The following is an 18,851-nucleotide window of genomic DNA, read 5'->3' on the forward strand; positions in this document are numbered from 1 at the left end:
GGAGGAGGATGAGGAGGATGAGGAGGAGGAGGAGGAGGAGGAGGAGGAAGAGGAGGAGGAGGAGGAGAGGAAAATGAGAAATTCCAGAAGCCAACCACTGTTTGTGCCTGTCAGCACTTCCAAGAAGCTTTGAGCAGAGGGAGGCACGGAAGAGACAGACGGGGGGGGGGGGCCAGCCTTGGGAATCACCCCGAGAGGCAGAGGATGAAGGTGAGCGGGGCCGAGCGTGACTGCACGGGGAAGATAAGCCGGGTCTGCGCTGCCGAGCTGACGGCAAGGACAAAGGAGACGTTTGCTGGGGGACGGGCAGCCTTCGGCCGGACCCAGCGCTCGTGGCAGCTGTTTACCAGCCAGTGGTGACACCCAGGAGGCGGCACGCCACGGCCCGTAATTACGCACGTGAGACCCGTCATTAGCCCAGCTCGCACTGTGACAAGCTGTGAGGGAGGAGAAGGAAAGCCCAGCAGCTGCAGAGACCCGCCGCCCGTCTCCGTCCGCTTCTACTGACCCCGTCCTCACCTGTCCAACCCGTCCAACCTGCTGCTAACGTGGAAAAACACTGAGGCAGAGAGGAGGAGCACAAATCAAAGCTCTGGCAACAGAAACCATCTCGAAACCCCAACTCTCTTCCCCTTCGTCCTCCGGCACATGGAGGTTCCCTGAGCAGGTGCACGTTTGGGGGGGAGGGACACGAGACACGAGGCACAAGTCACGCTAGAAAAGAGCATCTGCAGCCAAAGGCGCTCCGTGTCCATTTTTGGCAGTGTTTTTTTTTTTTTTGTTCCACGTCAACGTGTTAAACTCATTGAGCAGCTTTCACCAGACGGCTCTTTGGATCCGCCGAGCTTTTATCAGCGTTCCTCGGATCGGCCGTGGCCAAAACAAACAAACAAACAAACAAACAAACCACAGTTATGACACGTGAATGCAGCATTAATGACTGCGGGCATACAGTCATTAATGACTTTTACAGACATGATGCAGCAAATCAGCACAGCAGGGTTGGAATTCCTCACAAATCACAAACGTACACACGTTCCTCAAATGTAAACTGTTTAATATTGGGGTATTTTGGACACACCGGGGGGAGCAGTAGTGGGATTTTTATGGTTGCTGTATTTTCGAATGACAAGATAAATTGCTTTTGTTATATTACTAATTTAGGTCTTCTTTAAGGTGATACAAATGGGTCGCCCAAGGAGGTGGTTTATGTGTTTGTTCTGGGTGACATTTGAGATCTATCATAAGGGTGATGCATTCTCTGCGCCTGATGCTGGGGGGGTCCTGGGGAAAGTGTAGAAATCACAGCTCCACCTCACTCCTACGGTCAGAAAATCCGACATTCTACTACTGTTGCTCTCCATCTTTTTACACTGACTGGTCACGACTCACCATCCCATAGTTACGGCACTGTGGAGCTTTACCTGTTCGCATCACCAAAGCGGTGGAATTAGCTCATAGCCTAGCTTACCAGCCCCGCGCTAGCAAAGATGATTCGGGACTTTCTGGTGGCAGCAGTGGCGGTGAATTGACATGGATTTCAGGGTGGGAGACATAAACACCCCTACAACCGGCAGGCGTACGGCAAAAGAGGGTTGATCTACCCGTGTCTGCGGCGTCCATCCCGTAGCTGTCTCCGATGACCGTATCTCCATCATCGGATGCTGCGGCATCGGAGAGCGGGCTCCCGTCCCTGGCCTCCGACAGCCCGACCGCTCCCTCGGCTGCTGCTTCCATTCAGTCTCCCGGAGGAAAAACAGGGACGAACCCCCCCTCTCCAACCGAATAAAAGACCGTCAACGACGGCGCGATATCGGCGGGAGTTGAGCGTCGTTTGATACGCAGGAGTGCTCAAACGAAGGCGGTAGTTGTCCGAGACGGCGGCTTCATCGGTGCGGTCTTCCCTCCGCTCCTCTCAGGTCGACGGAACCGCACTCGCTGCCCGCGCGCTGCTGCTCCTGCCTGGTTATGTAGTGAGCGATGTGGCGCCGCCTGTGGGATGTCGGGGGAACTGCAGGCAGGAGCTGGCGCTTCACCTGACGTTCGGTTCGGTGAGACTTGCGTCAGAGTGAGAGATTTGTACTGTTATTCGGCTCTTTGTAAACATCGAGGTCACCTTAGCTTGTTTGAGGTAACTACAGGGAAAATTTAGAAAATCGCAAAATGTACCTCAATGCAAAAGGATATCAGAAAATCGACCTATTTTGTGTGAATCCAAGGTGCACAAACTTGTGAGAAAAGAAATGAAAGCCACAGACAAACTCAGATCTGCAATACTGGCACTTTTATTGTGGACATAATGAGACACATTAGTATGTGCAAACTGCTACATCGAGGAAGTCTTTGTCCTTCTCCACAGAAAACCGGGGGAATGGGAGCTTGGTTGACCCAGGAATTTTGCACGCTGGTTTCATCAGGTCTGCTCTGTCCATCAAATGGGTTTATGAGCAGACCGTCACTGGTCTGGGCTGCACCAGATCTACATCCACTGGTCCTCCAGGAGGCAGACAAAGGAGATAGGAGTACGCCAGTACGGCGAGTATCAGTAAGTGAGTCATGAGCTGTTGCTTAAATACTGAGGAAGATCATTCTCCACCACCTGAGAAGACAGAAAAAGTAGAAGATATCACCTGTCATTTATAAACATTATCAACAGTTATGGCTTCAGTATATAATTTTCATACCATGAGAATTACTGGCTGTGGTCTCACAGCCCTTAAATTATCTGTTCTTCATACCATTGCACTTATTTTACAGCATGCATGGAATATATATAGATATGTTTATCTTGTCCAACAGAGATTATACTTACGCTTGGATCATCCAGAGGTCCGTATCTCTTCACCACCTGACCCTCTCGGTCGATCAAAAACTACAGATTAATAGGATAAAGGTTTGAGTGAAACAGCACTTGGTCTCATTTGGAATAAATTCACCATTGAACTTTTGACATTAAACCATAGAAATATATACCTTAGTGAAATTCCACTTGATGCTACTGCAGGAAAGAAAATAAAAACCAGGTCAGGAAACACTAGGTAATAATCATAGCATTTAGTGTAAAAGCCATGAATGCTGCCCCCTCTCTTTGTAGGTCACACTTACTTTCCCATGAAGCCGCTTCCGTTAGGCTGCTCTTTGAGCCACTTCCACAACGGGTGAGCGTCAGGCCCGTTCACCTCAATCTTACTGAACAGGTCAAACTGAGCATTGTAAGACTGAGCAAACTGCTTGATCTGAGCTTCGGTGCCTGGCTCCTACAAGGAGAAACCGGTCCAGGACATTAAAGGTCGGCGTTATCCACACCCCAGAGAGGCTTATAGATAAGTTCATGCTCATTTTTATTTTACTTACCTGGTTTCCGAACTGGTTAGAAGGGAAGGCAAGGATGCGTAAACCTCTCTCAGCGTACTTGGCGTGCATCTCCGCAAACTGAGAGTAGTTTACTGGGGTTTTTCCTCATTTCGAGGCCACGTTGGTGATGATGACAACGTCCCCTCTGAAGACGCAACAAAAACAGACATTATGTCACAACGCTTGGCGTCCTCGGGCATTTAGCAGCACATCATCTCCCAGATGAGGTCACCTGTATTTCTCAAGGGAAACCACATTGCCGTCGATATCAACTGCTGAGAAATTATAAATGGACGTAGCTGTCTGCCAGTCCTCTGTTGGAACAGCCTGTTGGGGGGACAGAGAAACGTCTCCGCTTAGTGGATAACAGACATCCAGATGAACAAAGTGATCAGCTTATTTCACAGATGAGTCCCAACATATAAACCAGAGTTGCTCGTGTATTTGGTCCTACCATAGCCTGCAGCAGGACAGAGAAAAGCACAGCCGACCCTAAAAGCTGCATGACTGCCCTTCAGCGAGGTCCTCTGAAGGATGTCCACAGTCAAATGTATCAACCCGTCAACTTCAGCTACGTCCTGACTGTCTGACTGCAGCTCACTGAGGGACCACGCGCTCCGACGTCTCCAGATTACACAGACGGCAATTATTAACTCCCTCTGCACCTCCCTGCTGCTGACTAATGCCTCCACGTCAGAATCACAGCTGTCCCGCAGTTCACAGTTCGTCTCGCTCGCGCAAACACAAAGCCGAACTCTTATGAAAGCAAAGTCTTAGATCATGTGAGCTTGAGCTCCGAGTGGCCAGAGCAAAGGGCAGCAAGCTGGAGAAAACCAGCAGGAGAACTTCTTGTGAAATGAGATCAACTTTAGGAGAAAGAACGGAAAACGGAAAATAACTTAATCACTATTTATCAATCTTATCATAACCTAAGAAAAGAAGTGAGACTTTACTGGAAACACTGGTTCAACCACAGTCAACTTGTTACACAACAAAGGGCTCAAGAGCTATGCAGCATAAAGGTGAAGTCTGGGGTTCACTGCCACGGTTTGGGAATCAACTCCCATAAACCTGACAAGTGAGGACAAACTATGATTAGTAACATAGAAAAAACTCAAATTATATAAGTTAAAAGGTCCTGTAGGATCCAGGCTGTGGCTCACCACTTTGTGCTGAAGAGAAGACAGGTTACATATCTAGAAGACACTTATCAACTTCAACAAGATGAACTAGCTTGACAAACTGCAGTCAATAATGCAGAATTAACTACACTTAGTGATGGTCCGGATCCTCTGCAGGTTAATGCAATTAAAGACATTAAAAAATGACACTAGTGGAAGGATAGGAAGGCATTTCAATGCTTGAATTTTACTCAGGAAATCGTTGTAATACCAGATGTGGCCATCCAGTGCTGGTTTTAGTAATCAGTGAAACATTAGTTCGAATTCTTAGATTTAAGTGCAATTAAAAAAAAATTGGAATTTTTTCATTTATATTTGACTTGTGCAAAGTTTGCAGTAAATCCTTAAAAGCATCCTTGAAGTAGTGTTCCTCACAGGGATGACCCACCATTCAGTCACCAGGCTTTAAAAGGATTATGTTGTGTTGCACGCTTTTAAATCGCCAGTTGGTTTATCAGCTGACTCCAGATGCTGCAGCAAAACATTCGCTTTCATCAGTTCATAGGAACCTTTGCATTTTATTCCTGTGCACCGAAGTCTAAAAATGAACATTGTTTTATACTGTTGTTTGTTTATAACGATGTTTATTTTAATAAATGTATTTATTATGTAACTGATCCGTCCGGACAAGTGTAGCAAATTGAACAAGTTTAACAGAACACTGCCCATAAAAGCGGAAAGGGTGTTATTAATGAAAAACATGTTACATCACACAACCAATTTACATGCATGTATCGACCGGGTGGGCTACGTTACCGTGTTGGAGAAAACAAAGTACAGTACCGTCGCCAGGAGGATGCTGCTACTCGCTACAGCCACGAATATCGAAAAAACAAAAAGAGGCCTCATTTTGGTAACTCGATCGTTCGGATTGAATCCAAACGATTACATACTTGCTGCCACCCTGCTGTTTATTATGAAACATAAGTGCGGAGAGTCGGAAAAGAACTACGGGCGCTTTGTGATACGTCATCACAGCGCGCCGGTAATTGTGGACGTACGCCGATGGTTAGACGAGAGCTGGAACTAAATCAACTAAAATACATATTTTAATTCTTTTGAAAGCAAGTGAAAAAACGCAGCACTATGGATGACGAAGAGGAAACATACAGGTTGTGGAAAATTCGCAAAACAATAATGCAGGTATCTGAGAAATTAAAATATTTTAGATTAATAGCTTAGCATGTAGCTAAATCGCTGAGGATCAAAGCGATGTTTTGTCTGTGTACGGTGGTCTAACGTTTAGTATCTATCAATGTTATAGTTGTAACGGAAATTTTCTAGAAACCCAAAAGACGCTACCCAGAAAGCAGCGTGTCTGCGTTCTACTTTTTAAAGTTCACATTGTAAACACTGATTTGTCATGCTTATTATTTTTCTTTTCCCACGTGGTTCACCTGTATCCACACTAACTCTCAGATTGCCTCCTCCAGCTATGTCATGATAGAGGCTACCTGGTGACACAAGATGAATTGGATCAGACGCTGGATGAGTTTAAGAGCCAGTTCGGGGACAAGCCCAGCGAGGGTCGCCCCAGACGCACAGACCTCACCGTGCTGGTGGCGCACAACGATGACCCCACCGACCAGATGTTCGTTTTCTTTCCCGGTAGGATTATATGTAGCTATATTGCCTAGGTTGGAACATGTTCACATCTTCCCGTAAATAACTATTACGCAGTTTTATCCTTTTTGTCTTGACCTTTGTAGAGGAGCCTAAAGTGGGCATAAAGACCATTAAGATGTACTGTCAGAGAATGCAGGAGGAAAACATCACCCGCGCCATCATTGTGGTTCAGATGGGCATGACCCCATCAGCCAAACAGGTAAACGGCTACCCTGCACGTCCAGACGGTACCCATATTACTAACACCTGAATGAAAATAAACTTTGTAATGGAAAGCTGCATATTAATTGAAACGTCTCCCTACAGTCCCTAGTTGACATGGCACCCAAATATATATTGGAACAGTTTCTACAACAGGAGCTGCTTATTAACATCACAGAGCATGAGGTTCGTACTCCTGCATTATTTTTATAGCCCATTTTCCTTTATAATATGGGATGGTTTCAAGATTCTATTTTATTTCTCCTCTTTCTTCTATGCTTTCCAGCTTGTTCCAGAGCACATTGTTATGACAAAAGAGGAAGTGACTGAACTTCTGGCAAGATAGTATCCTTCCCCATAAACTGTACCAAAGTTTCTGAATTTAAACATGTATATGTTGATCTATTTGCTTGATGATAAGGCACCTACTACTACTTACTGTGATTTTATTATATAGATAAATAACAAGCTGGGCTAATGAGCATTATCAGTCCTTAAGGTTTATACTTCAGTAAATTAAAGGAAAGTCAGTTGCCGAGGATCCAGGCTGGTGATCCTGTGGCTCGATACTTTGGCTTGAAAAGAGGACAGGTAAGACAACTAAATAAAACTAGATATCTCATCTAGCTGTTACCATCTGTGCCACAATTACGACCAAACTGTTCTTTTTCCAGGTGGTGAAGATCATCAGACCCAGTGAAACAGCCGGCAGGTACATCACCTACAGGCTGGTGCAGTGACAGGTCTGTGCATCACTGGTGCAAATTAAATTCAACTCTGGGTATCAAGTTTATGAACGTACTTTTAAAAGTTTTTACCGTGTGTTGTGACATCCTTGCCGTGACTGTTACTGACCTTAAACATGTTTTGTTTTCCACACCCTCGTTTAGGAAGAAAAGCGATGGAAACTGAAGACTTTACATACTTTTTTTATGTTAATGTAAAAAATAAAATTTTATAAAAAAAAAAAATCATACCTGTTACTTATTTGCAGTTTCTCAATTTCACATCAACCGTTTCTACAATTTCATTTTAACTTTAAAAATCTACAAGGTCAAGAAATGAGAAACTCTTAAAATGTTTATTAAAATAGACCAAACATCCATAACAAGGCGATACAAGCAACAGACATCCTTAATAACTCCTTAATAATCTTTAAAATGAAGTGCTGTAATAGAACCAGCAGCACCTTTTCCCCCCAAACACAAAGAAACAGGTTCTAATTTTGGATCGTTTGTAAAGCGTCAAACAGCAACAAGCATGAAAAAAACAACGGCATTAAAACATGTGGGTTACAGGATTAACTGGGCTTAAACATAAAGTAGATCCCCGACACTTGGACAGATCACTTTTAGAATGACGTCAGACAAACTCGGGTGTGCTGGACCTGCTCCTGGTCAGCACTAATTTCCTTTCACACAGAGGGGCCAGTGGGAGCCCCAGCAGGTTCACCATGGGGGAGCTGGGGAAGTTGTTGTTGGACTGGTTTACGTTGAGCTCGGCCAGAGAGACGCTAAGGTCCTGCTCTGCCCCCGGCTCCTCTTCTGGAGGCTCTGTGTTGGGCAGCATGGGGGGCTCCGCGCTCTCGGTGTCGTCGGGGTCCCGCCCTCCCTCTGGTTCTGGGTCTGTGGGGGTCACGCCCTGACTGGACAGATCCAGGCTGTCTCTGTAGCTCGCCTGGTCATCGTCCAAGCTCGCCTCGCTCCCCAGCGTCGCCGCGCTGTGGGAGTGCCCGCTCCTCTGGCCGTTCTCATCCAGCTCCGAGTCGGAGTCAGGCAGCTGCTCGCTTGACCCTAAAGAACTCTCTGAGATAAAAACGTGGGAGACGAAGGGTGTTTTGTGTGAGGAGGAGAAAATGGCAGGTTCCATTTCAACAAACATGACTTAAAAACTCACCACATCCTTCCTCCATCTTGTTAGAGTCTGGTGTGCTCTGCTCTTCGCTTCCTTCCTCATCCCCATCAGCAGAGCGCTCCACCTTCTCATTTGCAGTACTGCCCTGAACCAGCAGGAGGAGAACGTGAGTAGAAGGAAGGTCAGGTTAGCATGTTTACTCAAAATGTTCCATTTAAGCGTCTTTATCCCAGTATGGCTGGCTGACATGCTGAAGTCCTGTTCTCTTAAATGTAGAAAATTGTTTCTTTATCTCCGCTCAGAAAGAGAACCAAAACTCTTTGACTTGAAAACACTGTAGCAATAAGCCCTCAGACCATGCTATAATTTAATTTGCAATTTACCTGTTGAATGGAGGTCGAGCGACTCATGTGTCGGCTTTGAGAGGTTTTGGAATGGAAGATGTACGGATAGAAAACGATGAAGGCCTCTATGATGCGAGCCTGGTGGGGGTAATCGACCAGAGACGACAGGGATATTGTAGCGCCGGTTGGACGGGGACGCATCAGGGAAGGACCAAACACAATCCCCAGGTTACTGGGACTCATCTTGTTGTCCTCCTCCAGCTCTACAATCCTGATGAGAAGAAGAAGAAATGAGGATATCCGTTCAGAGCATAACAATCCAAGCGTTTTCAGAGTCCGACCTCCGAAGATGGCGAACGATGTAGCGTAGCGTGGCAACGTTTTCTTTTGGGAGGTCTTTTAGTAGTTCCCTCAGCTTGTCCACCAGGACCAGGGCCTCTGGGTGGGTGTCAGGACCCTGGTCCACCAGCTCTGGTCTTCTGGCCCCTGCTTGGTTCGACTCTGACGCCTCTCCCTCTGGCGTTTCGGCTTCGACCTGCAGACTCTCCTTGGCCAAACCCATCAGCCTGTTGTACAGCCGGAAAGGCATGATGGGCTCCGGGAGCTGGCGGAGATGTTAAAGTGACAACATGAGACATCTGCTCTGGGGACACCTTCTGTTATCAAACACACTCGTTACCTGTCTGAGGTACAGCTTGAGGACATTGCTGATGTCATGTGGTGAACACTGAGACAGCTCCACCAGCTCCTTTCCGTTTTCGAACGCCTGACACAGCTTCTCCACGCGGGTCTTGACCCCATTGACCCTGTAGATGCCCTGCAGGGATGCAATATGTCTCTTTAAAAGCTTCCGTAGTCCGGAGCGTAACCCACCAACGCAATCCCACCGTCTCACCTTCATCTTGAGCGCCCGTCTCTCGATCTCGGTGATGCACTTGGTGATGATGAATGGGATGCCGTCGCTGGCACAGCTGGCCACCTGAGAGAAATCCCTGCCGAACAGCTGGAGGCGACCCTGCAGCTTCTTGTGGCCGCACTGGATGGCCAGCGTCTCCAGGCAGCGCTTGTGACAGGCCAGGATGCACTGCGAGGGCAGAGAAGATGGCGGTGATCTGACAGTCGGAAGGCCCCGGCTAGCAGCTGCCATGAAGGACCCACCTCCTCACACTCGGCCCCTTGGAAGTAAACATAACTGTCGCACTCGCGGCACTTAGCAGGAGTGCGGAGTTTCCTCAGCCGGTGTGTCTGGGCCGCTTTAGACAGGCCGATGTTACGAAAAGGACGGGCCGACACCACATCGGCGTCCATTCCGTTAATATCTAAAAAGAAAACAACCCAATAATGTTTAAAATATAGTGCTAATTATTTTAATTCGGCAACGTTTTAGCGGCGAGAGTTCAAAAGCTCACTCTGGGGCTCAAACGAGGTGTCGTTCCCGTCTTTCTCGTCTGCATCCTCGTTGGATGAGACGGTTCCAATAGACGACGTCCTGGGGATTTTTGTGATGTCGTCTGGGATGAACAAGAGTTTCAATACAACAAACGGTAGGTAATGAATGCGTCCGCTCCGTGTTTCTGAGATCTGACTCACTCGTGCTGGCAGAGGGAGACTCTAAGGCTCCTTCCCCTCCTACGCTGTCATCACTCACTGTTGAACCCCATGATTTGTGGCCCCTTCCTGAGATAAGGAGAATGATGTATGTATGATTATACGTCTTTTCAGCCCATTGTCATTTCAGCTTGTGAGCGGAAAAACTCGACATAAACAACTTTAAAAATTCATCATCTTCCAACTTTCTCAAAGACTGTTTTCCTGAAACAACGGCGATACGAGCGGGACAGGAATCACTGACGTTTGCGTTGTATTTCCGCCTCTCTGTTGTCTCCTGCCGTTGTGTCTGCGCTGGAAGCGGGACCGTCTGTGTGGCTGGACTGCTCGGTGTTGAAACTGTCATTTCTTGGTCTGTGACCCTGCCTGGAAGATTATTTTTTTCATCTTAGTGGAATGGATTTAACATTGTGAGAAACATCCCTGTTAGCTTTCTTTCTGAGAGGCATTGTTAGACAATGCTAACGAACGCACAGGAAATGGGTAAGGTTGCAATGGCAGTAAGAGGTCCAGTTACATGCTTTAGACAGCTATTCCAAACAGACATAATTAATGGATCTGTAGGTGGATGCTGTAATCTGATAATGCACGTTGAGCATGCATTTTCTGGAGCAGCTTTATTCGCTAAGCTAACTTAACAAATGCATGGCAGGCAATTCTGTCAGGCTCTAGCTCTCAGCTACATTTGAATTTAAAAAGTGATGCTTCTTACTGTGAAGAACTGGAGACACAGTAGTTCTCAAATGAATACTGGACGTTACGCTGTTCCGGCAGCTGCAGATCTCGCACATGAGCGGCGTACTGCTGACCTGGGTCGTACAGTTTGCTGCTCTCACACAGAGTCTGGTAGTGGACGGGCAGGGCCACAGTCTGCATGTGCATCAGCTGGTAGTACGAGATAGTGGCCTGGTGGAAGAAAAGCAGGACAGGAAGAGAGATTTGCTTTATCATCTCCTGCACACTGGGGCAGAGAAGCTGTGGTGTGGTGTGGTTTGAGCAGAACAGCGTTTGCTCTGACCGAACGAATGGTCTGGTCGCTCTGCTTGATGAGGTCCTGCAGCTGTCTCAGCATTGTGACCTTTGTGTGCTCCAGCTCCAGATGCTGCGTGGTGGCATCTGCAATACAGGTCTTGTAGGTCGCCTCCGCTTCATCTGCCTGCACACAAGAGATTTGGAAGAGTCTAAGCCCTGACATTCAGCCTGAATCAACCCAAATCAATGACAAGAAACGTTATAGTGACAACAACAATTAGCATAAAATGCTAACTGGTTGCTCATGAACCAATGGACTGGTGATCACCTTGTTGCGAGCCTCTTCCTCCAGCCGCTTCTTCTTCTCCACAGACTTGGCTGTAGAGCCTCCTCCCTCCTCCTCGGCTCGACTCGCTGCCGTTTTGGCCTTTTCGTACTCCTCACAGCGAGCGATGTAGATCTGTTTGGCTTTGCGCAGATTAACCTCACACTCATTCTAAAAACAGATGAAGAGCTTGATTTTAATCAAATCTGTCGGTTGCTCTGGGCGCCCGCGTGCATAAAAGTTTTTACCAGCTTTCTCTTAGCTCGTATCCAGTGCTCCTTGATCTCCTTGCGTTTCTTTTCGTGCTCCTTGTGACGATGAACCAGAGGCTGTGCACAGCACGAGCGGGTCAGGTGTGGAATTACAGGTACGCTACAGAGAACGGCAGCAACGTTTACCTGGATGAAGGTCTGGTTGTGCAGGGTGGCGTTGGCTAGCTGCAGGCCCACGCTCTGCTCCTGGTCCTGTTCCAGAGCCAGAGAGTAGATGGAGAAGAGGGGCATGTGGGGCTGCAGCACAAAACCCACAGAAATGTGATTAAAACTCTGATTTTACTTTCAATTTTACGCTCTGAAATCAATGTGATTTACCTGAGTTATGCTGTGTTTGGAGGACTGGTATAACCTTTGTAGGCCTTTGGAAAACTCATTCTCTAGAGAGAGGAAAATAAATCCTGTTGGTTTTCTCACGTACGAGTTGCAAATTCAAATATGTGGAGATAATAAAGTTCTGCCCGTCTTCCCTGACTGACACTCATTTACCCAGTGACATTCTCTTCTCCACGTAGCTGATCAGGTCCTTGATGTATTTGGAGATGGTTTTGGCATAAAGCAGAGACGAGTCCACCCCTCCCTCGCTGCGCTGGAGGATGATGTCTGCCTCCTCGACGCGGCCTACGCACAGAGACACGGTTCGTTGATATGACAACAGAGCTGTCAATTGCGAGAGGCCTGTGTTTGGAGCCGAGGCGTGAGGACTGGGAGCTCTGGGATGCTGCTCTCCAACATATTGATTATCCTCGCTGGCCTCAGTGTTCAGTGTTCTCCTGCTGATCCAGTGGATCACTCACTCACTGCATCAGCATGTGCAATGGCGCTGTACGCCATTATGGTGGACCCCGCCCATCATGGGTACATACCCCACCCACTGTAGCTGTGGACCACACCCACAACCGTTGCGGACCCGCCCACCATCGCTGTGGACTCCGCCCAACAAGCTCTTTGATTGACGTCACCTCCATTGAGGCTGATGCCAGTTTTTTTCCTTTTAAATCACGCTTGTATAATTAATATTTGTTCATTCATTTAACCGTCGATGTTTCCAATCATGGTTTAATCAGCTGACTCTGTGGCTGCAGCTTTTCTAATCTAAATCATAAATCAGTCATTCAGATACAAGAAGCAGTCAGCAAATCGTTGCCAAGGAGATACTTCAGAAAATGTTCCACAATGTTAAAAAGTTCTCTCGTTTGTGCTTGAGACCCTGATTGGGATAAAGTGTTCGGTTGATAGCCCACCCATATCCTGCAGGTCGCTCCTGAAGGCTCCCCCGTCGCCGCTCTGGCTGGTTACAGCGTACAAGTTCTCCATGGACTACAGGAGACACAGATGAGCGGTTACAGTCATTCAGCATCCAACGAAACATTTTTATTTCTAGCAGGGGAACTTTGAGCGGTTCTGAAGCTCACCCGACTCTTCTCGGTGGGCAGCAAGGAGAGCAGGGTGCTGCTGTCCACCTCTCCCATCAGCAGCTCAGACACACTGAGGACAAAAACAAACGTTTACACGTGCAGAGTACATTTATTTCCTTAAAATCCATCTTACAAAATTAATATTTAATGTTATTTTTCTAAATGCGGGTTGAACAGAGGAGCACTGGTGGAGGGGATGAGGAAACAGACTCATCAGCCAGATCTCAACAGTCTCTGCAAACCCACTTCCTCCTAAAGCTGGAAGAAGCCTGAAATGCTCCAGACTAAGATGTGATACGCTGGTGCTGCTACGCGCCTCCGCTTCACCCAAAACGCACACATTTCTCAACACTTCTGACCATCAAGATCCACTGAAAATGCTGCTGTTGAAGACAAAGTCTGATGTTTGTCTGTGCTCATTTGATTTGTCATCTTTCTCTCTCACAGTGCGACAATCTGTTCATTCTGCAACTGAAAACACAAATGTGCTTCAAATTTGGTTTTGTGTCATGCAGTACAAGAAAAACCACTTCCTGTTTTCAGCTCTGCCTCATGCAAAGTGTGTCACCATCATTACACTTCTCTCTTCAATTCCCAAAAACAGTCACACACGCGCGCGCGCGCACACACACACGCGCGCAGTCACACCTGCTTCTTCACAGTCTTTAGCTTCAACAACAACGCAACAGGGGGTCACATGACACCAAGGCCATGTGATGAAGGTGTATCAGATACTCACTTGCTGCTAAAAGCAACGGCGATGGTCTCAATGGCTTTTTCAAAGTCCATCTTATCGGTTTCATTACACGCCTCATAGTGGAAACCTGACAAAATTGGAAAAAGGTTTTATCACATTTTAATATTGAATGAAAAGGATCCGCTCAAATCGAATCTCATGAGCTTCTCTGCAACTTTGGCTGACCTTTGACTTTAGATATGAGCTTGCCGGCAGCAGTGAGGATCTCCACCGTGTTGAGCAGCGGGTAGGTGTTGATGACCTGACGCAGCACCCGCAGGACCTCCCCCAAGCACTCGTGAGCCACGGGCCGCTGACACTCTTCACACAGGAGAGGAAAAAGGAAGGACAGGTGAGAAGCTGGGCCGCCATACGCATGAGGAAGGAGCTATTGTCCAAACTATTATATAATTAAACTCTTTACTTTAACAGTCTTGCAACCAATAACAAGACCGAGCCAGAGTTTACCGTCATTATTCTAACCTATACCCTCATTAGACTGAAGATCTGGAAGTCCTGAGAAGATAAAGAGGAGGAGGAACACCTAAGCACATCATCCGTGGATGGACCTGAAGCCACAGGGTCTTATCATCCAGACACCCTCGTCCAGGTGACCCAGCCGGGCCGATCAGTTCCTTCCTTGTGTCCAGGCAGCGAAGTGTACCTCACATCACCACTCCTAAACCAGAGCCACCGGGAAACCTTCAGAAGCTTCCAAGGTGTTCTTGGTGGCATGTTATCACTGCTGGCCATAGATCTCCAAGAGTCCCAGACAGACGGCAACAGTCTCAGTCTGTCTTCCCAGGGGACAGTCAACTCCAGCAGCACCACCTGCTTGGTTCCCTCGGACATGAGGACCAAGTCTGGGCTGATGGTGTTGCAGACCTTCAGCTGTCCACATCAAATAGGACCTACTAGTCTCTTCCTGTTGAGAGACGCCACCCAGGGGACCTCCAAGAACAGGAAGATCAGCCTTGACTTGGACATCTAAAAGTCCTTTGAGTAGGTCAAGCAGTTCATTTGGTGAGAGTGATGGAAGAGAAATGTGAGAAGCAGCAAAGATACCACAGAGTACCCACATGATGTGTCACATGGGGCAGCGGCTTTTTCGGGACATAAATCACATCAGTGATGACGTGAGTGCCGAGAGACGCAGCAGGACGAGTTGTGATCCAGTGAAAATGGTTCATTTTAAATCCTCTTGTGATGGTGCTGGTGCTGCATCTACAAACATCCTCCCCCCTTTTATTTCCCTTTGTGGCGCAACCTTTTGCAGCAGCCTCTGCCGAGGGCAGATGACCCTGCCGTGAGTCAGAGTCACGGCAGAAAAAAGAGCTGCGCGTCCTCAACCGTTGCCAGGGAGGATGTGGTCTCCGCTGCAGTTGTGCAAGATAAGTGCTGCGCTGCAGTCAGGTCTTTCCACCTCACCAGGAACCATTAAGACTAAAAAGGTTGACCCAGAGGTGACACATGGAGGGTGGAGGTGATGTAAAAGGACTCATTTAGCTGGTGACTTTGGTGATTAATTAGGAGGAGCAGAGCCGTTGTGGTGCAGCAGCCTTACAGAGGGGGAAGTTTGTCACAGAGCTCATCCATCATGGCTTCCTGTTTAGAAAGCTCACTCTGGGCAGAGAGCAGATTAAAGCAAACATTTTTTTCCCCTATAAAAAGGAGAAAAACATGCCTCTATTTTTAACCCAGGTTTTACCTTTGGAGAGAAGAAATGGCGTGGATGATATGGGAGGAGAAACTGTATAAGGTGCATTTATATGCAGATTAATGCGGTTTTTACATAGAAAGGCAAGTTAATGTATCATGGGGAAGTTGATCCAAAACGATTTCCACTTCTACTCATTGAGTTTCTCTGTCAACTGTGCGTTTTTCCTCCATCTCTGCTCTCTACCGTTCCACTACATCTGGACTGTTCCCCCCCCCTCCCCACGGTGTGGTGATGAGCTGTACTAAAATTACTGGGAGTCTGTCAGACGTGTCTGAAGGAGACACAGATTGAAAAGAATGAGGTCCCACAGTGGTTTCGCCTTCGATGGAATATCGCACCTGCGTCTGTTTTTTTTTTTCCTTTCTCGTAGGCGAGATCCACACTGAAGTGGCGGCAGCTTGGGTCCAATGGCGTAAAAGGTGTTCAGTCATTTTCAGCTCAGCTGCAGTAAACAAGACTCTCGACTTCCTGTCAGCTATGAGTGTGGTTGACTCGAGAGCGGAAACTCAACCATTCATTTATGTACGAGGACGCTCTGGTACATGTGGCGCTGCACCCTTCACCCTTCTAAGAGACACAGACGTCTGAAAACAGGTCTAATGTCGGAGCGACACCAACCTTTGGATCGAGTGTGAGCTGGAGCATAAAGAGGAAGAGAAGACACCAAACTGTATTGTCCTGACCACAAACTCACTAACTTGCTACAAATGCAGAAACACAGAGCAGACCTGCCATTGCAGTGAGCAACGGTTCATGACACGTGCCGACAGACTGAAAACAAGAGAACAAGGCTGAAGCCAAGCGGAACCATGTCTGTAACCGGTAAAGGACCTGGAAAATGCCTCAGTTAGTTAGCCTGTTAGCCCGCGCCTACCCTCAGCCAGGACGACATCCTTCAGTTTCTCCACAGCCTCTGCGAAACGTGCCACGTCCCTCAGTAAGGACGGGATGTCCTCCACTTCGATGGCTGTGCTGTCTGGACTGTCAGATGGAGTGGTGGGGGTCAGCGCTCCTCTGCCATGGCCTTTGGTGAACACCCATGAATGTAGCGGCAACCCTACGGAATCAAGCAAAAACAGCGTTCTGCTTAGGACAGGATTCGGATTAGCTTAGCACGAAACACTGGAAAGGACACAGCTGTTCTGGTTCTGTCCAAGTGAGCTAAATCTATCATCTCCGACCAGGAAGCAGAACTTCTCTAAAAGATCTAAAATTAAAAATGTTGGAAAATCAAACTTCTTATATCAACAGAAGAAAAATTCCCCAGATTTAAAGGAGAAACAACTTTTCCGTTGGGCCTAAATCCCACTAAAATATTAGTAAAGTGGGAGGAGTTTATTTCGTTATTATAGTCCACCGCCAGGGGGCGCTCGCGATTTAACAGCGCTTTTATTTGCTCATCTGCAGATATCTGAGCTACAATCAGAGAGTCCCAGCATCCAAGAAATGTTGTTTATCTACCCTGACAGTTCTGCTCCCCTTACTTTTTTAGATTGTGTCATTCTGGTCAGTGAAAGGAAGAGTTGTGTTCTTTTAGTGACAACACAACAAAAGTGTGTGTGTTCTCCCAGAAGGCGTCTGCTGACCTGCAGCACTGGCGTGACGACTGAGCGTGGTGGGTCTCCTCAGAGTGGCCACAGGTGACGGGCAGCCCACTCCCAGCTTGGCATGCTGGGGGCTGGGAGTTCCAGGGCTGGAAGCCGAGGGGTCGTGGAACCCGGCTGAGGTCGACGTGAGCGTTGAGGAGGAGGAGGAGGACGATGCGGGCGAGGAGGACAAGGCGGCGTCACCTGCGTCTTTCCGGGGCTGCTCGGGGAGGATGGAGAGCTGGAAGAGAGACAGGCGGTTCAGGCTTCTGCGGCTGGACTGGGGTGGGGCCAGAGCGCGTGTGTGACCTCCGCCCTCAACTAAAACATCAACACGGTTGGACAATTTGAAGTCTTTCACAAGATCCCCTGTTGTGTCGTGATCTTTGTGCAACACTTCCGGGCGGGTGTGGCGTAACAGGCAGAGTTACCGAACAACCGCCAAGCGATAAGAACATCTGCGCCATCCCACGTACCTGTTTGAGCCACAAGCTGTGTCTGTTGGGCAGAATGTCCAGTCTGTCCTTCCACTCAGGCTTCTTGACCCTCTGAGTGGTGGAATAAGGGTTGTAGCTACTTTTCCCACCACGTTTCAGCATCCTCCAGACTAAAGCCGAGTCCCCATTCTACCCGAGCCCTAATCCACTTCTGAGAGTGCGATCGCCTTTTTTCTGGACACTCACGCACGCATCAGATGGCCGACGTGTGCGGGACTCGCGGCGGGAGTGCGGGTGTTGTCCAGCAGCAGTTTCTCACTCCCAGCTTCAAACGGAACCCTGGTCTGCTGTCAGGAGCGTCCGCCAGCACTCACTCACTCACACCCTTGGCCGGAGCCCCTTCTGCAAATTGGCCCAACTCCCCGCGAAGGTCATCCGACGCAAGCACTCGCACGCACGCACGCACGCGTCAGAAACCAGAAGTGATGCTTTTACTTACAGTCGGAGTGCTGCTGTGTGGACCGGGGCTTCCTGTTCCACTCTTCTTTGACATGGACGGCGTTTTGATCAGTTCCCGTTTCTTCCTGGTGAACATCTTCAGGGTCCCTTTCCCGTCCATCCCGACCTCCTTGAGCTTGACGTACAGACCCCCCACCCACCCTCGAACTCGCCACTTGTGTGGCCCGCCGCTGGCGCTCAGGGGGAGTTCTGCGGCATCCAGGCCGACTGGGAGCCACGGTAACTGTCTGTCTGTCTTCCTCCTGCCGCGGTCGCACATCGAGCCGCGCAGGCTCACTGACACACAGACGCACGGATCACCGCGAACCGCCCGTGCGCACGCGGTGTCATCTGCTCAGTTACCCCCCCGTGGGGGAGGAGGAGGAGGCGGGGGAGGGAGGGAGGAAGGGAGGCAGCGCTTATCTTCGGCGGGAGGTTTGAGAATTCAGCCAGTTTTTGTTGCCCGGAAAACTCGACCGAGACGCGCACAAACAAACAAACACTCGCCTCTCTGACGTCCGCGCTAATTAGCACACGTGCGTCTCTGATGAACACGTCCACGTGCTCCTTACGCCAACCACGCGGGGTCGCGCGCGCGCGCGGAGTGGAGGTGTCCAGGTGCCCCCACAGGTGGCGGCGCCCCTCTGATCAATAGATTAAATACCGACATTAATACAATTTTCTCTCTCTAAAGTCACTATAAGCAAGTTGCAAGTCAG

At 48.4% G+C, this 18,851-nt stretch overlaps 4 protein-coding genes across 8 annotated transcripts in view; 1 reads left to right on the forward strand and 3 right to left on the reverse strand.

Annotated features, from left to right (window-relative positions):
• Positions 1-1,951, reverse strand: part of pip5k1ca (phosphatidylinositol-4-phosphate 5-kinase, type I, gamma a) — a 22,097-nt gene extending 20,146 nt beyond the window's left edge. The window contains 1 exon segment of the mRNA XM_057039048.1: positions 1,605-1,951. Within this exon segment, the coding sequence (XP_056895028.1) occupies positions 1,605-1,737 (133 nt within the window). The 5' untranslated portion in view covers positions 1,738-1,951.
• Positions 1,952-2,262: 311 nt separating this feature from the next.
• Positions 2,263-5,508, reverse strand: gpx4a (glutathione peroxidase 4a). Of its 3 annotated transcripts, none has more exons than XM_057039157.1 (7): positions 5,292-5,508; positions 3,587-3,681; positions 3,355-3,499; positions 3,106-3,257; positions 2,974-2,998; positions 2,813-2,872; positions 2,263-2,599 (listed from the first exon to the last, which is right to left on the reverse strand). In XM_057039157.1, exons 1-7 carry the CDS (start codon positions 5,382-5,384, stop codon positions 2,555-2,557), a joined length of 615 nt encoding a protein of 204 aa, XP_056895137.1. In that variant the 5' UTR covers positions 5,385-5,508; the 3' UTR covers positions 2,263-2,554. The 3 variants fall into 3 exon arrangements, with proteins under 3 accessions (XP_056895137.1, XP_056895138.1, XP_056895139.1); XM_057039158.1 differs by having other exon boundaries at positions 5,319-5,504; XM_057039159.1 differs by lacking the exon at positions 5,292-5,508 and adding an exon at positions 3,809-4,151.
• On the forward strand, positions 5,442-7,345 carry polr2eb (RNA polymerase II, I and III subunit E, b). Its single transcript, XM_057039156.1, has 8 exons — positions 5,442-5,678; positions 5,969-6,143; positions 6,245-6,360; positions 6,468-6,548; positions 6,649-6,707; positions 6,875-6,953; positions 7,037-7,105; positions 7,253-7,345. Exons 1-7 carry the CDS (start codon positions 5,622-5,624, stop codon positions 7,100-7,102), a joined length of 633 nt encoding a protein of 210 aa, XP_056895136.1. The 5' UTR covers positions 5,442-5,621; the 3' UTR covers positions 7,103-7,105; positions 7,253-7,345.
• An 84-nt stretch (positions 7,346-7,429) lies between these two features.
• Positions 7,430-18,475, reverse strand: arhgap45b (Rho GTPase activating protein 45b). 3 transcript variants are annotated; one of them, XM_057039026.1, is made up of 24 exons: positions 18,134-18,475; positions 17,198-17,438; positions 16,468-16,668; positions 14,078-14,212; positions 13,895-13,979; positions 13,153-13,225; positions 12,982-13,057; positions 12,227-12,358; positions 12,056-12,117; positions 11,864-11,974; positions 11,714-11,794; positions 11,469-11,636; positions 11,187-11,324; positions 10,881-11,074; positions 10,413-10,534; positions 10,151-10,237; positions 9,970-10,071; positions 9,719-9,879; positions 9,456-9,644; positions 9,240-9,377; positions 8,902-9,164; positions 8,600-8,831; positions 8,259-8,361; positions 7,430-8,167 (listed from the first exon to the last, which is right to left on the reverse strand). In XM_057039026.1, exons 1-24 carry the CDS (start codon positions 18,410-18,412, stop codon positions 7,725-7,727), a joined length of 3,816 nt encoding a protein of 1,271 aa, XP_056895006.1. In that variant the 5' UTR covers positions 18,413-18,475; the 3' UTR covers positions 7,430-7,724. The 3 variants fall into 3 exon arrangements, with proteins under 3 accessions (XP_056895006.1, XP_056895007.1, XP_056895008.1); XM_057039027.1 differs by having other exon boundaries at positions 16,486-16,668; positions 18,134-18,474; XM_057039028.1 differs by lacking the exon at positions 18,134-18,475 and adding an exon at positions 17,674-18,076.
• Between the last annotated feature and the right edge of the window lie 376 nt (positions 18,476-18,851).

Source organism: Takifugu flavidus, chromosome 7 (assembly GCF_003711565.1).
Source record: "Takifugu flavidus isolate HTHZ2018 chromosome 7, ASM371156v2, whole genome shotgun sequence".
Lineage (NCBI taxonomy): Eukaryota > Metazoa > Chordata > Actinopteri > Tetraodontiformes > Tetraodontidae > Takifugu > Takifugu flavidus.

Bases quoted from the DNA above. Each gene is read 5' to 3' on its own strand.
- arhgap45b (XM_057039026.1), bottom strand. From the start codon at position 18,412: ATGTGCGACCGCGGCAGGAGGAAGACAGACAGACAGTTACCGTGGCTC. The intron at 11,975-12,055 runs GTAAATCACATT...TTTGTGCTGCAG, and splicing joins CCAAACACAGCATAACTCAG to CCCCACATGCCCCTCTTCTC. The intron at 10,535-10,880 runs GTAAGAAGCATC...ATAATCTTCCAG, and splicing joins TGTGTCTCCAGTTCTTCACA to GCAGGGTCACAGACCAAGAA.
- polr2eb (XM_057039156.1), top strand. From the start codon at position 5,622: ATGGATGACGAAGAGGAAACATACAGGTTGTGGAAAATTCGCAAAACA. The intron at 6,144-6,244 runs GTAGGATTATAT...TGACCTTTGTAG, and splicing joins GATGTTCGTTTTCTTTCCCG to AGGAGCCTAAAGTGGGCATA. The intron at 6,954-7,036 runs GTAAGACAACTA...TTCTTTTTCCAG, and splicing joins TTGGCTTGAAAAGAGGACAG to GTGGTGAAGATCATCAGACC.